This window comes from Leopardus geoffroyi, chromosome B3 (assembly GCF_018350155.1).
Source record: "Leopardus geoffroyi isolate Oge1 chromosome B3, O.geoffroyi_Oge1_pat1.0, whole genome shotgun sequence".
Lineage (NCBI taxonomy): Eukaryota > Metazoa > Chordata > Mammalia > Carnivora > Felidae > Leopardus > Leopardus geoffroyi.
In genome coordinates this window covers 50,082,929-50,098,054 of record NC_059337.1, presented here as the reverse complement: position 1 = coordinate 50,098,054, position 15,126 = coordinate 50,082,929, and the positions used below count along the sequence as shown (strand labels likewise).

The 15,126-nt window shown below is 36.7% G+C and overlaps 1 protein-coding gene across 6 annotated transcripts in view; it reads left to right on the top strand.

The window, feature by feature from the left end:
* The window catches only part of UNC13C (unc-13 homolog C), a 611,894-nt gene that overhangs the window by 511,872 nt on the left and 84,896 nt on the right, over positions 1-15,126 (top strand). For all 6 annotated transcript variants that reach the window (XM_045449689.1, XM_045449688.1, XM_045449693.1 and 3 more), the window contains 3 exons: positions 129-217; positions 7,715-7,864; positions 12,536-12,659. In XM_045449689.1, the coding sequence (XP_045305645.1) occupies positions 129-217; positions 7,715-7,864; positions 12,536-12,659 (363 nt within the window). The remainder of the gene's footprint in view (positions 1-128; positions 218-7,714; positions 7,865-12,535; positions 12,660-15,126) is intronic.

Sequence of the window (15,126 nt, the reverse complement as noted above, 5' to 3'; positions counted from 1 at the left end):
GAAAGGAAAGAGGATATGTGTGTTGTATCATTTGAAGTTTACCTTGTAATAAGCAAAATGCCTGTAAGAGAAACAAAAGTGTACTTTCTCACAACTCCCAAGTAATATCATTTATGGTCTTTCTGCAGCTAGATCCTGAAGCTAGTGCTATTCTAAAAGAACTTCAAGTTAAACTCAATGGGGTTCTGGATGAGCTCAGCATCACTTATGGTGAAAGGTAAGTGGCTAAGTAGTTATTATCCAAACGTGTTGGGTTTCCGCTAATAGTAATCATGCTTTCAATGCTATTTCTCTCCTCTGACTGGTTAAATTCATTTAACTTCAATAATCAAACCATGCACTATCTCCTCTCAACAACCCCACAATCTATCAGTGAAGTCTTGATACATGTTCGCTGGAACTTTGCATGATCCTTCAGTTGGGTAGTACTTATAACACTGTACTCTAAATTCTGTTTTACTTGCCTATCTTCCGGACTTTACTAGTGTGCTTCTTAAGGTCAGAAACCGCATATCTCATTCCTACCTGAAATTCTAGTGTGTCGAGCTTAGTAATTATTGAAAGAATGAAGGGAGGGAGAGACGCTTCACATACAAAAGAAGAGTGAGTTGCATTCATGCCATTTATATCATTGTGACTGCACTTCCAAAGAACTGAATTCCAACCCCATAAGCTAATAAAGCCAGGGCTCTAGGTTTTAAGGTTTAGGAATCTTGATGTAATTACCCATAGGAGAGTACTGGCACATCTATATTTTTTCTATGTTTTTTAAAGTTTATTTATTTATTTTTGAGAGAGGTACAGCCCAAGTGGGGCAGGGGTAGAGAGAAAAGGAGACAGAAAATCCCAAGCAGGCTCCATGCTGTCAGCACAGAGCCCAACGTGGGGATTAAACCCAAGAAATCATGAGATCACAGCCTGAGCCAAAACCAAGAGTCTGATGCTTAATGGACTGAGCCACTCAGTCGCCTCTATTTTTAAACAATAAATTTTCCTTCTCTATAGTGTGGCTCTAAAGAGAGAAAAATCCATCCTAGATAAACTTCATTTTGGCCCTATAGGAAAAATCCATTAGATCATCATCAAATGTTAAAATAGAAAAGCAAACACATCTTTAAAGAGGTTCATTAACTTCATACAGATTTGCTTTAAAAATTTTTTAATGTTTATTCATTTTTTGAGAGAGAAAGAGATAGTGCATGAGTTGGGGAGGGGCGGGGACAGAGGGAGACACAGAATCCAAAGCAGGCTCCAGGCTCTGAGCTGTCAGCACAGAGCCTCATGAGGGGCTCAAACTCATGAACCCTGAGATCATGACCTGAACCAAAGTCAGTTGTTTAAGACTGAGCCACCCAGGCACCCCCCAGAATTTGCTTTAAATATTAGTTTGATAAATGTTCACTTACTGTGTTCTGTTATCAGATGGCACTATCAAAATTACTCTAATGAAGGTTATCTATCTCTTTGAACCCCACTCATCAATTATTATTGGGTTTTGGAAAGATATATGCTTCATAAATATTGATTAGATATGCTACTTTCAAATCAGAGAGACTAAAAAGAAAAAGACACTAAAATCATCATTTTTTCCCTCAAATATAGCAATGATGAAAAGTAAAGAAGAATCCCATATTGGCCTTCTCTTCATTTTTTTAAATTTGTTTAATGTTTGTTTATTTGTGAGGAAGAGAGAGAGACAGAACATAAGTGGGGAAGGGGCAGAGAGAGAGGGAGACAGAATCTGAGGCAGGCTCCAGGCTCTGGGCTGTCAGCACAGAGCCTGACACAGGGCATAAAACGACAAACTGTGAGATCATGACCTGAGCTGAAGTCGGATGCTTAACCCACTGAGCCACCAAGGTGCTCCGGCCTTCTCTTTATTATTCATGGTCTTTATGTAGCCCACCTTCACAGCTCAGGTGCTGAACAAGAGACAGCCTTGCTGTATTGAGCCCAAGGTGATTGCTCTGCCTTCTGTTTTGTGTTGTTAGCTGACCTGGATGATTGTGCTTACTTGACCTAGATATTCATAAGCAATTTGAAGATTCTGTGTCCCTGGAGTTGGAGATGCTGACATTGTCCCAGAGACGTTCGGGCTTACTGGCTCTGACTTGAGTGACACTTAGTTGATGGAGGCCTTTGGTCAGTCAATTTGGGCCTACCTCTCTTCAGTGCAGTTGTGAATTATTAATATGTGGTTAGCAAAAAAAACTGTTGCATTAAGCTAGGAAGACAAAAATAGAGATTATTTAGCAAAGTCAGGGAAAACAAAGAGGTGTCTGGCATAGCAAGGGGTGTTCAGAACCTAATGGGAAATAAGATGACTAAACAGAATAGAAATTAGAATATAAATAGAAAACATATATTCAAATTACTTTCTGGAATATAGCCAAATCATCCTTATGAATAAATACTTTTTATTTTGTTCTGTTTTGTTTCGTGGGAGGAATATTCAGTTTACAAAGGCTGAATTTATGATTTGAAAAAAATTGAGCGAACTTCAGTTATGAAATAAGGAGTGATGCTTGCTGTTAGAAGAGCACTGGAAGTATTTTGTTCATGTGAAGCCAGCTATTTTCACCTAGATATTGAAACTCCTGGTTACCCAGCACTATTTCTTCATTATTTTATTAAATATAGTAAAGAATTTAGTATTGTGTGCAACTATGGCTAAGATTATTGGAATAAACAACCCACATGCCATGCTTTTCTTATAAAAAGTATAATATATACCTGTTGGTATGAATTTATTTCCCACACAACTGATCAGATTATCACACCAGGTGGATGGGATGGCTATAATGATCAGCGTGACCACACTGTAAAGTCAGACTGGATCATTTTAGTCTGAATCAACCTTCTTTAGAGTCAAAATTAGCAGTTTAGCCTTAATATTAAGTGTATAATTAATTGCCCTGAATCTGTTTTGTCTGGTGTTTTTAAAACCCACAATCAGGGGCGCCGGGATGGCTCAGTCGGTTAAGTGTCTGACTTCAGCTCAGGTCATGATCTCACACTCCATGAGTTCAAGCCCCGCATCGGGCTCTGTGCTGACAGCTCAGAGCCTGGAGCCCCCTTCGGATTCTGTGTCTCCCCCTCTCACTGCCCTTCCCCGGCTCTGTCTCTCTCTGTCTCAAAAATAAAAATAAAAACATTAAAAAAAATTAAAAAAAATAAAACCCACAATCACATAATTTTTGTATATGGAGCTGGTAGGATGATTTCACAGTAAAGCCAGGGCAGAGCCAAACCACACATCTGAAGCCCAGGTTCCTGGGACTTTGACATGCTCACAGGAATCAATTATTTTTATTTTGTCATGTTCTGTTTTGTTTGTTGGGAGGAAACTAAGCGATATAGTTTCAGTGATATCTTAAAGATGTTCTTACAGATGTTCTTACAGTTTTCAAAACTTGTGCCACTTAGGTTTCTGCTTATATTTTGGAGTTTGGCTTTTGGCTTACTACATTTCTTTTAATGATGCCTTTGGTACCAGTGGCTAGCTGGATTAAGAAAGGAATTCATGAACATTTCCTAGGAATTCTCCTGTTAGTATTTGACTTCACGGGTACTTATAAAATCTGTCATTATTAACTGGTACCACTTTTATTCAAGCTGATTGCTACAGACTTCTCCAACTAAAAAATTCACACAGAAAAAATATTTTAGGTGAACTTACCAAAAATTAATAGAGACAAAAAATTTTAGGTGAAATGCAGGTGTTGGTTTATCCTGGATTAATGTTAAGATAAAATGTCACTGTCTCTGATACACTGATAACCCTTCTTCCATATGCCTGATCTCACACACGGAGATGGCTTCTGGTGGGAGTTCACCATATGGGTCTATTGTAGGAGAACTCATTTAAACATTTTTATAAATAACTATCATAACTTCTTCTGCTCAATCTATCCTCCACTCCAATACACTGATTTGAGAAACAGTGCAAAAGGAAGCGGCTATTTCAAGGGTGATTATTACTACAGTCAGCAGGATCACTGATGACCCAGTGGTAAATCAACTAATTCACATTTTCCAACATTATCTACCTTGCTTTTCTATTGTCCCAAATATTTGCCACTGTACCCTCACTAAATACACACACCACCACTATCACCACTTACTTTCTCACAGTCTGCACCATGCCTACCCCCACCTTCCTCCACAACAACTACCTAACAAAAGTCTAAAGGCAGGTCTGGCCAGGTAAAAGCCAAAATACACATATCTGGATTCTTCTGGACCTGAGTTTAATTCAGTGAGACATCCTCTTTTAGATAAATATGCAGGGAGCTAAGAAATGAGCTACATGCATAGGGGCAAGCTGAGGTTCAAGGATCCAGAAACCAAATACAGATACCAAGTCCAGAGAGGCAGGAATGGTATTGTCAACAGTAAAGCAAGTCCAGGAGATGTCGGGAGCCAAAGATGGATGATGGTAAAAGTAGATTCAGGTCTTGACTCTATGCTCAAAATTACAGAACAGTTTACTTATAAATCTGCTATAGAAAGTCCAGGAGGTGGGCACCTGGTTAGCTCTGTCCATTAAGTGGCTGACTCTTGATTTTGGCTTAGGTCATGATCTCACGATTTGCGAGATCGAGCCCTGTGTTGGGCTCTGTGCTGACAGAATGGAACCTGCTTGGTATTCTCTCTCTCCTCTCTCCCTGTCTCTCCTCCTGCCCACTGTCCCTCTCTCTCTCAAAATAAATAAATAAACATTTTTTTAAAGGTCCAGGAGGAAGGAAAACATCCAAGTTGTGACAGCTTAAAATATTTCAAAGATTTCCAATATTTGGTAGCAAAACCAAAAATTAGAAAAATAAAATATTGGATAACAGGCTAAGTAAAATATTTTCATGATGTAAATTCTAAAATAAATTCTCGCATGTGCCACAAGAACAAGACATTCTGTGTTTTGTTCATTGATATATCTTCAGCACCTATGAACTGAGATTGGCACATAAGTGTTTTAAAATATTGGTAGAATGCATGCGATGATAAATACTTATATTTTCTACTTAATGGTAGCATTATATGGTGAAAATTCCTAAACTTCTATATAAAATTTTAGAAATTAGTACATTTGGAAACGACTCAAATAATATGAACTCTATAACCTTTGTGTGTGGGGGAAGAAGAGGGAATGGACTGACTTGATTACAGTACTTTCTTTTTTTTTTAGTGTTCATTTATTTTGAGAGAAAGAGAGTGTATAAGCTGGGGGAGGGGAATGATAGAGGGAGAGAGATTCCCAGGCAGCGTCTACACTGTCAACATACAGCCTGACAGAGGGCTCGATCTCATGAATCATGAGATCATGACCTGAGCAGAAATCAAAAGTCAGATGCTCAGTCGGGCCTGACCCACTTAGGCACCCCAACTGTGATACTTTTTTAAATAGACTTTTTCCTTCTAATCATCACCATTCTAGTGATGGGACCATTTTACAGGTTGTCATTTATCCCCATTCTCCTAAATTTTTTTTTCTTGCCTGCCTGTACATCTCTAATAATTACTCCTGTTGTTAGAAGTGTGAAAGTAATAGACACTATAGAAGAATGATAGTGATGATGAGTCTCCATTATTTAAATGTCCTACTTTGTGCCAATTATTTCAGTAAAAGATAGAAAGAATGAAGAAATAATGCTAAAGATTACTTTTCACATACTTATTTAAATCCTTGGAGTGGTGAGGCATCTGGGTGGCTCAGTTGGTTGAGCATCTGACTTCAGCTCAGGTCAGAATCACACAGTTTGTGGGTTTGAGCCCTGCATCAGGCTCTGTGCTGACAAGTGGAGGCTGGCACCTGCTTCGTATTCTCTCTCTCTCTCTCTCTCTCTCTCTCTCTCTCTCTGCCCCTCCCCTGCTCACTCTATTTCTCAAAAATAAATAAACATTAACAAAAATTTTAAAAAGTCCTTGGAGTGGTGAGGTAATAGAAGTGGGTGGACGGAGAGGGTCCATTGATACATTCAGCCACTTGATCTTGAGCAACTTCTTTGTGCAAAGTGTGAAATCTGGTTCTGTGGTGTGGATAAGTAGCACCAAAAAAAAAAAAAAAAAAAAAGCGCTTGCCTTCATAGAGCTTACATTCTAGTTGGGGCAACAGGCAATAAACAAATTAAAAGTATGCAATGTGTCAAATAATAACAACATATAGAGAATAATAAAGCAATTAAGAAAAAAAACTGTGAGGAAATGGAGAATGATAGAAATGTCATTTCAGATTGAGTGTTCAAGAAGAATTTTCAATGGACATGGCATCTGGTGTATGATTAAGAGTGAGGGACCAAAAGACCCATGAGAAATTTCATGGGAGAGGGAACATAACAGTGTCTATGAGATAAGAGTGTCCTCAGAGAATTCTAAGAACACTAAGAGGTAGGATACTTTATGATGACTTCCTGATGGATTGGATATTGGTATGAGAGAAACACATTGGACTTCTAAGTGGAAAGGTTTCATAGGCAGTTTAACAAAGTGGTCTGGAGCTCACATTAGAAGTCAGGTCTGCAGGGGTGCCTGGGTGTCTCAGTTGGTTAAGCCTCTGACTTCAGTTCAGGTCATGATCTTGTGGTTCATGAGTTCAAGCTCTGCATAGGGCTCTGTGCTGACAGCTCAGAGCCTGGAGCCTGCTTCCGATTCTGTGTCTCCCTCTCTCTCTGCCGCTCCCCGGCTCACACTCTGTCTCTATCTCTCAAAAATAAATAAACATTAAAAATTTTTTAAAAAGAGGAAGTCAGGTCTGCAGATGTGTATTTGGGAATCACCAGTATATTGACATTGTGAAAGCCATGGAACTAGATACAATTGCCAAAAAAAGCTATATTTGACAAAGAAATGGAGTGGTCCAATGATCAAGCCTAGTGGATTACAATGTAGGGTTGCCAGATAAAATATAGGATATACACAATTAAATTTGTATTTTAGGTAAAGAATGGATATATTTAGTATACATATGCCCGAAATATTGCAGGGGGTGTACTTATCCTAAAAAAATATTCACTATCTGAAATTCAAATTACCTGGGTATCCTGGTTTTTTTTAAGTTTCTTTATCATTTATTATTTTTGACAGAGAGAGAGACAGCAAGCAGGGAAGGGGCAGAGAGAGAGAGGGAGACACAGAATTGGAAGCAGGCTCCAGGCTCTAAGCTCTCAGCACAGAGCCTGACCCAGAGCTCGAACTCAAAGAGGGAGAGATCATGACCTGAGCTATAGTCGACTGAGCCACCTGGTTGCCACATAGCCTGTCTTTTTATTTGCTAAGTCTGGTAACCCTACTCCAATGCTTAGAGGGCAGGTAACTGAGAAGAGAGCATAGCCAGTGAGATTAGAGGAAAGCCAAGAGGATGTGGAGTCCCAGATGTCTAGTGAAGAAGGTGAATCCCATACCGAGAGTCTTTCAAAAACATTTTTCCAATGCTTAGAGGAATGCTCAGCCATTTCTGTGAGAGATGGGACCAAATAAACCCCCACTCAAATTAATACAACCTGAAGAGCATTACTTTTTATCTGCTTATATGGGTCCCAAGTAAGCTTTGATTGCAACAAAATTTTTTGCAGCTGAACAAGAAGTTTGAAGACTGATGAGCATGGGAATTCACACCACTTGAAACAGATCAAACTCCTTGGAGTTGAATTAAACAGACAAAGACAAAGGAATCATAAATGCTTGTTTTTATTTCGGAATTTATATTCCTTATTTTCAGTTTCCAGCTTATCATTGAAGACTGTATAAAACAGATGAGTTTTGAACTAAACCAAATGAGAACAAATGGAAATACTGCATCTAATAAGAACAGTGCAGCAATGGATGCAGAGATTGTGTTAAGAGCCCTCATGGACTTCTTGGACAAAACGTAAGTTTCCTACCTAGTTTTCTCTTTAACCACCGCCCTAAAATTGACTGATACAGTTTTTAAGAGAAAAAAATTGTTTTCCTCTACATAAGATAGTTTTAAAAAGTCTTCTGGAGAAATACGCTAATTCATCAAAAAGGAAAAGACTTTTAGTTCATTACTAGATACGAAAAAAGAAGGCATGACTTTGTGCAGGAAAGGAAATAAATAATGATAACTAAGGAATTTGCTGTTCTGAGGGGAGAAAACATTAGGATTTGATGCTTCTCAGATAAGATACTGTTTTGCATCCTCTTGGACACCAAAAAAGACTGGATTAAGTCCAGAATGTCTGATTTCATGTCAGAAAACTGAAGAAGAGAATAGCACAAGTATGAGCAGAATTATTTCAGTTCAGAGGCAAGTAGACTGCCTGACTCAACCTTCAGTAATTTATTGAGCACCTATCTGTATCAAACTTTTTATTTTAGGCACTAGATAGTGACAAAAAAGAGAGTCAAAGTCCATGACTCCATGGAGATTATGGCCTAGTAGTAGTGCGAGTGGGTGGAAATGGAGGCCTTTGTGACCAACTAAGACTGTTCTTAACCAAAAAGGCTTGATTTTTTTAATGCTTCTGCTCAGTTCCTACTCTTAGAAGTTCTAATTTCATAAGTTTGGAGTAGGGTCAAGGCATCTATATTTTAAAATAAGTCCACAATGGGTCACCATTGATCTAAAGTAACCAGAGACATGATTTCTTAAATAGTGGAACTTAACACCAAACTGAAGGTAGAAAAGTAAAAAATAATTTTGAATGCCTACGAAGGGAACAGTGTTATACCTGGTGGTTTCATATGTTACCTCATTTAATATTGTTGTAGCAAATCAATTGATACCAAAGGGACCAAGATAAATAAGGACATAATAGCTTTCTTTAAAGATCAGGATAACAAAGAAAGAATTAGTAAAGAGGACCTCTTCTATATATTTATGACATTTTATTCATTTTTCAAAATATTTATTTCTTTTTGGAGAGAGAGAACATGAGAGAGCACAAATGGGGAAAGGGCAGAGAGAGAGAGAGAGAGAGAGAGAGAGAGAGAATCCTAAGCAGTCTCCATACCATCAGTGCAGAGCCTAAAGCAGGACTCAATCTCATGATCCATGAGATCATGATGTGAGTGGAAATCAAGATTCGGAAGCTTAACCGACTGAGCCACCTAGGTGCTCCTTTGACATAAATTTTAATTCCATTTCCCTTTGTTTATAGCTTACTGCATAACCAAGACTAATGTTCATTATCACTTTAATTTCAATTTTGGTAGACAAATTGTCTTTTCTGTTTGTATGAGGAAATATCTAGGATATAACTTAGCAAGAGGGAGGTGGGCATGTAGGTGTAGAAGAAAGGGAGAAAAATCATCTTCATTTCTTTAGTTTCTTAATGTAGACTTTTACCATTTAATTTCCTGTATAACCCCTTGACATTTTTATCTTATTAGATGGCTCTTTCTATGACCAATACAGAATCATATCACATAAACACACTACCATTTGGTTGTGAATGTGATGGTGAATGGAGAGCAGAACAAAGCAATCCTCTTCAAACTCCTGTGGAATGCCTTATGGTTTTAGACTTCCAGCCAGTCATTTATCCAAATGTTGTGGAACATAGAGAAAGTTCTAAGTTATCTAATCCTTTTAACTACTAGTTGAGCGACATTGAATCCATTTCACCATCTGTAAAATGAGGCCAAAACATAAAGTCAGTGGACTCTCCTTTTCAGCATATTTAGATTATTTTACTGTCTTAATTTTATTAGAATTATACAACATTATATAATATATATATATATATATATATACATATATATATATATTTCTAATTCTTAGTAGAAAGGGACAGTATATAAAGATACAAAAAAACATCTATGAGCTTTAAAAATTTGTAAAAGATTTAAAATTTTTGGAAAGAGGTATGAGGCATGAAGAGTTGCACAAATTCTCAAGGCTAATAAAAATGTGTAACCATAAAGCCATTTGTTAGGAGAGATTTTTAAAAGTCAGGTATTCTGTTCTTAGGGAGCCAACCGGTTAGGAAAAATACAAAAATAAACACAATAAGGTATAAGTTAGTAATTCCTTGTTCAAACTATCATTAGAAATTCCGTTTGCGTTAGATCTTTCTAGGTGGGTAGGACTTAGAGGTATGGAAATGAGGGATAGGAATTCTGGAGGAGGGAGAACAGCTGGATACTGTCTTCATGAAAATCCGATCAAGTGTATGACAGCAAATTTCTCTTGCCAGCTGGAATACATGGTATTTGAAAATTGTTTGGTTAATTGGTCTGTGGTTAACCAATTTAGATAGCTCAGTTTCCAAAATATATGTTTTTCAGTTTGCATTATAGAGTGGGTTAACTCTAAATTAAGGAAGCAGTTGCTAGATCTCCTGTTTGGTCATTTAAAATGAACAATGGAGGGCTTAAAGTCTTTAAGGTAGCTTTGAGAAAAATCCCCTTAGAAATCGTGTTATATTCTAAATGTATAGGCTCTCTTTGTGTAGCCTCTTTAAATAAAACATGTCTGTATGTTTCATTTTCTTCACCAAGACCTCACCACTCTATAAAATGAACTGTAAACTCTATTTCCAGCTGGCAGAAATCCCATGCAGAGCTACAAACATGTCAAGGGTTTTATACCTATTCATTCATTTCCAGTCTGAGCAGAATTAGTTGGCATGCCAAGTGTATGAGCTGACCATAAAGACAAGGTCAATGCTTAAACCCAGACCTTTTGAAAATGGAAATTACACATCTGCTACAAAAATGGCAGATTGGTTTTGTCTCAAATTACCCTAGGAATATCTCCGAGGTTAGGTACTTTGGTTCTGCTATGACACATCTGCTGGTTTCTACCCTATGTCCATATCATGAATGCTACTCTCCAACAGTGGTTTCCAAATAGTGGGGCTACAGATTCCATAACTATGCACAGGGGTCCCAACACCCACCCCCACCATCTAAAGGAGGTTATTTTCGTATGTTTTCCTGTATTAGGTATCTGCATACAGTAGAGTTCGGAGAAATAGTTCTACATAAATAGATATTTTGGAAATCTTTCCCTTAGCCTCTCATATGTCACCTGCATTTAGATATCAATTATATATATTTAAAATAGTCAACTCTATCTCAGAACCAGAATTGAAATTATAATTTCTGAGTCTAAAAGCATACAGAGAACTTAGGAGCACTGTAGGGAGTTGATGAAGCTATCCTGAAATACATGACCCACCTCTAGCCCTCTGTGAAACAGGTGTAATGAACTCTTATTAAAGTAGCCTTACAGAGTTGAGGGTCCTATTGCAGCACATTCAGTAAATATCAATACAGCACTGTGAATTGACAGAATGTTGGGCCTTCATATGGTAGCGTGTTTGTCCAGGGCATCATGGCACATTGGATAACACTGGATTTAGAGGACTTTTCAGCCCTCACTTAATAGCTTCACTTCCTTGAACAAGTTCCCTCACTTCTCTGAAACTGATGTTTGTTTGTTTGTTTTTTTAAGTTTCATTTATTTATTTTGAGAGAAAGAGTGTGTATGCATGCACAAATGGGGGAGGGGCAGAGACAAAGAATCCTAAGCAGGCTCAACACTGTCAGTGCAGAGCCCAACTCAAGGCTCAGTCTCATGAACCACGAGATCATGACCTGAGTCGAAACCTAGAGTCAGACTCTTAACCAACTAGCCACCCAGGAACCCCTCTGAACCTGTTTTTGATTTATAAAGTGAATGTAGTAATAAACAAAAAGCATTTGCAGAAGAGTTTTCTAAATTTAGGTGTTATATAAATACCAGATGATGTTATCATCATTCTCACCATGAGAAGAATTTATAAGAAATATAAATATAAACCTATTCACATTGGTAAATTTGGCATCTTAAAAAGCTGATCTTAGAAAAACAGAACAGATTGGTAACTGCCAGAAGCTGGGGGATTGGGAGAGTGGGTAAAGTGGTCAAAAGGTACAAACTTTCAGTTATAGGATAAGTAAGTCCTAGGGATTAACGTATAGCATTGTAACTATAGTTAACAATATTTCACTGCATATTTAAAAATTACTGAGGGTAGAGTAGATCTTAAAAGAATTTTTAACTGCCTGAGGTAATGGATGTTAACTTATTATGGTAATCATTTCGTAATATATATGCATATCACATCATTATGTGATCACACTTGAAACTTACACAATGTGATATGTTAATTGTATCTCAATAAAACTGAAAACTTTTGACTCTTGAGTAAAATTATATGCATCTTTGTTGTTATGTTGGAGCAGTTACAGATAGTGATAAAAATGTGTTTCTTTAATGTTTGGCCTGCATCATGAACATGGGGTATGTAGTAAATATGAATTAGGAATGTGGGTAAAAATCATCTACTTTGGGAGCCTTGATGTCAATATAGGAAACAATTTAAGGGAAGTGATAAGCTCAGTATATTTTCTACCAGTAGTGAATCATCTAATATGTAATATGCTGAAATGTATTTTTTTCAGTAAACAAAATTTAGCATTAAGGCCTATTTATATATTTAAATCTCAGTATTGAAAAATGTGAATTTCTGATCAATAAAAAAGTTGATACCTTGATATGAGGCTTATAAGTGACTGTGTTTTATTTCAGATTAAGTCTCTCAGCAAAAATCTGTGAGAAAACCGTCCTAAAGCGAGTTTTAAAGGAGTTATGGAAGCTAGTTCTTAACAAAATAGAAAGACAAATTGTCCTCCCTCCTCTGACAGATCAAACAGTAAGTATTTAAAACCAAAATTTGAGTATACTTTTTTTTAAATTTTTGAGATATAGTTGACATACAATGTTAAATTATCTTTAGGGGTGCAACAGTGATTTGACAGTTATGTACTTTATTTAATACTCACCACCATAAATGTAGTCACCATCTGCTACTGTACAAGGTTATTAAAATAATATTGATTATATTCCCTCTGCTGTACTTCTCATTTCCATGATTTATTTCATAAGTGGAACTTTGTACCTCTTCATCCCCGTTGCCCATTCTCCCATACACCTCCCCTCTGGCAAACACTACTTTGTTCTCTGTATTTATGAGTCTATTTCTGTGTTTTGATTTGTTTATTTGATTTGTTTTTTAGATTCCACATATAAGTGAAGTCATATGGTATTTGTCTTTCTCTTTCTGACTTATTTCACTCGGCATAATACCCACAAGTTCCATCCATGTTGTCATGAATGGCAAGATCTCATTTTTTTAATGGTTGAGTAATATTCAATTGTGTGTGTGTACATACGTATGTCTACATGTATACACATATGTACATACATACATTAATTCATGGTGCAGACCAAAAACCAAAGAAACACATTTTCATACACACACACACTTCTTTTTCCATTCATTAGTTGATAGACCCTTGTGCTGCTTCCTTACCTTAGCTATTATAAATAATGCTGTAATAAATAAGGAAGTGCATATATCCCTTTGAATTCATACTTTCATTTTCCTTGGGTAAATACTCAGGAGTAAAATTACTGAATCATATAGTTTATCTGTTTTTAATTTTTTGAGGAACTTCCATACTTTTTTCTACAGTGGTTCCACCAATTTACATTGTCACCAAGGAAAATGAAGTGCATGAGGGTTCCCTTTTCTCCACATCCTCACCAACACTTGTTATATCTTGTCTTTTTGATTCTAGCCAGTGTGACTAGTGTGAGGTGATATTTCATTATGGTTTAATTTGAATTTCCCTGATGATTAGTGATGTTGAGCATCTTTTCATGTGTCTGTTGGCCATCTATACGTCTTCTTTCAAAAAAGGTCTATTTATGTCTTCTGACCATTTTTTAATCAGATTATGTGGGGGTTTTTCTGTTTTTGTTTGGAGTTTTTTGGTGTTGAGTTGTGGAAGTTCTTGATATGTTTTAGATATTAACCCCTTATCAGATATATCATTTGCAAATAGCTTCTCCCATTCAGTAGGTTGCCTTTGCATTTTGTTGATTACATTGCTGTGCAAAAGCTTTTTAACATACTATAGTCCCAGTAGTTTGCTTTTGTTTTATTTCCCTTGCCTGAAGAGACAGATCCATAAATATGTTTCTAAGGACAATTCCCAAGAGATTACTGCCTATGTTTTCTTTCAGGAATTTTATGGATTTAGGTCTCACATTTATGTCTTTAATCCATTTTGAGTTTATTTTTGTGTGTGCTGTTAAGAAAGTGGTCACGTTTCATTCTTTTGCATGTAGCTGTCCAATTTTCCCACTACCTTTTGTTAAAGACACTGTCTTTTCCCCATTTTACATAATTGACTCTTTGTTGTAGATTAATTAACCACATAAGCATGGGTTTATTTCTGGGATCTCTATTCTGTTCTTTTGATCTATGTGTCCATTTTAATGCCAATATAATCCTGTTTTGATTACTATGGCTTTGTAGTTTCTTAAAATCTGGGACTGTGATACTTCAAACTTTGTTCTTTCTCAAGATTGCTTTGGCCTTTCCAGTCTTCCATATAAATTTCAGGATTATCTGTTCTATTTCTGTGAAAATGCTATTATTATTTTGACAGGGATTGCATTGAATCTATAGATTTCCTTGGGTAGTATGGACATTCTATCTTCAAATCCTTGAGCGTGTTGTGTTTTTTCATTTGTTTGTGTCATCTTCAGAATAGAAGTCTTTCACCTCTTTGGTTAAATTTATTCCTAAGTATTCTATTCCTTTGGTACAATTTTAAATTGAATTGTTTTCTTAATTTCTCTTTTTGACACTTCATTATTAGCGTATAGAAATGCAAAATATTTCTGTGTGTTAATTTCATATCCTGTAACTTTACCGAATTCACTTATCAGTTCTCATTTTTTTGGTGATGTCCTTAGGCTTTACTATATATAGTATCATGTCATTTGCAAAGAGTGATAGTTTTATGTCTTCCTCGGCAATTTGGATGTCTTTTCTTTCTTTTTCTTGTCTCATTATGAAGCCAGGTCTTCCTGGCTTCCTGTACTGAATAAAATTGAGAGTAGACATTTTTTTCTTGTTCCTAATCTGAGAGGAAAAGCTTTTATTTTCTTCCCCATTGAGGATGATGTTAGCTATGGGCTTTTACATGTACAGCCTTTATTATATTTTCTCAGATGCATTTTCTACATCTATTGAGATGATCAAATGAGCTGAGCTGAAATCAAGAGTCAGATGCTTAACTGACTGAGGCACCCAGGCCCCCCTAGTT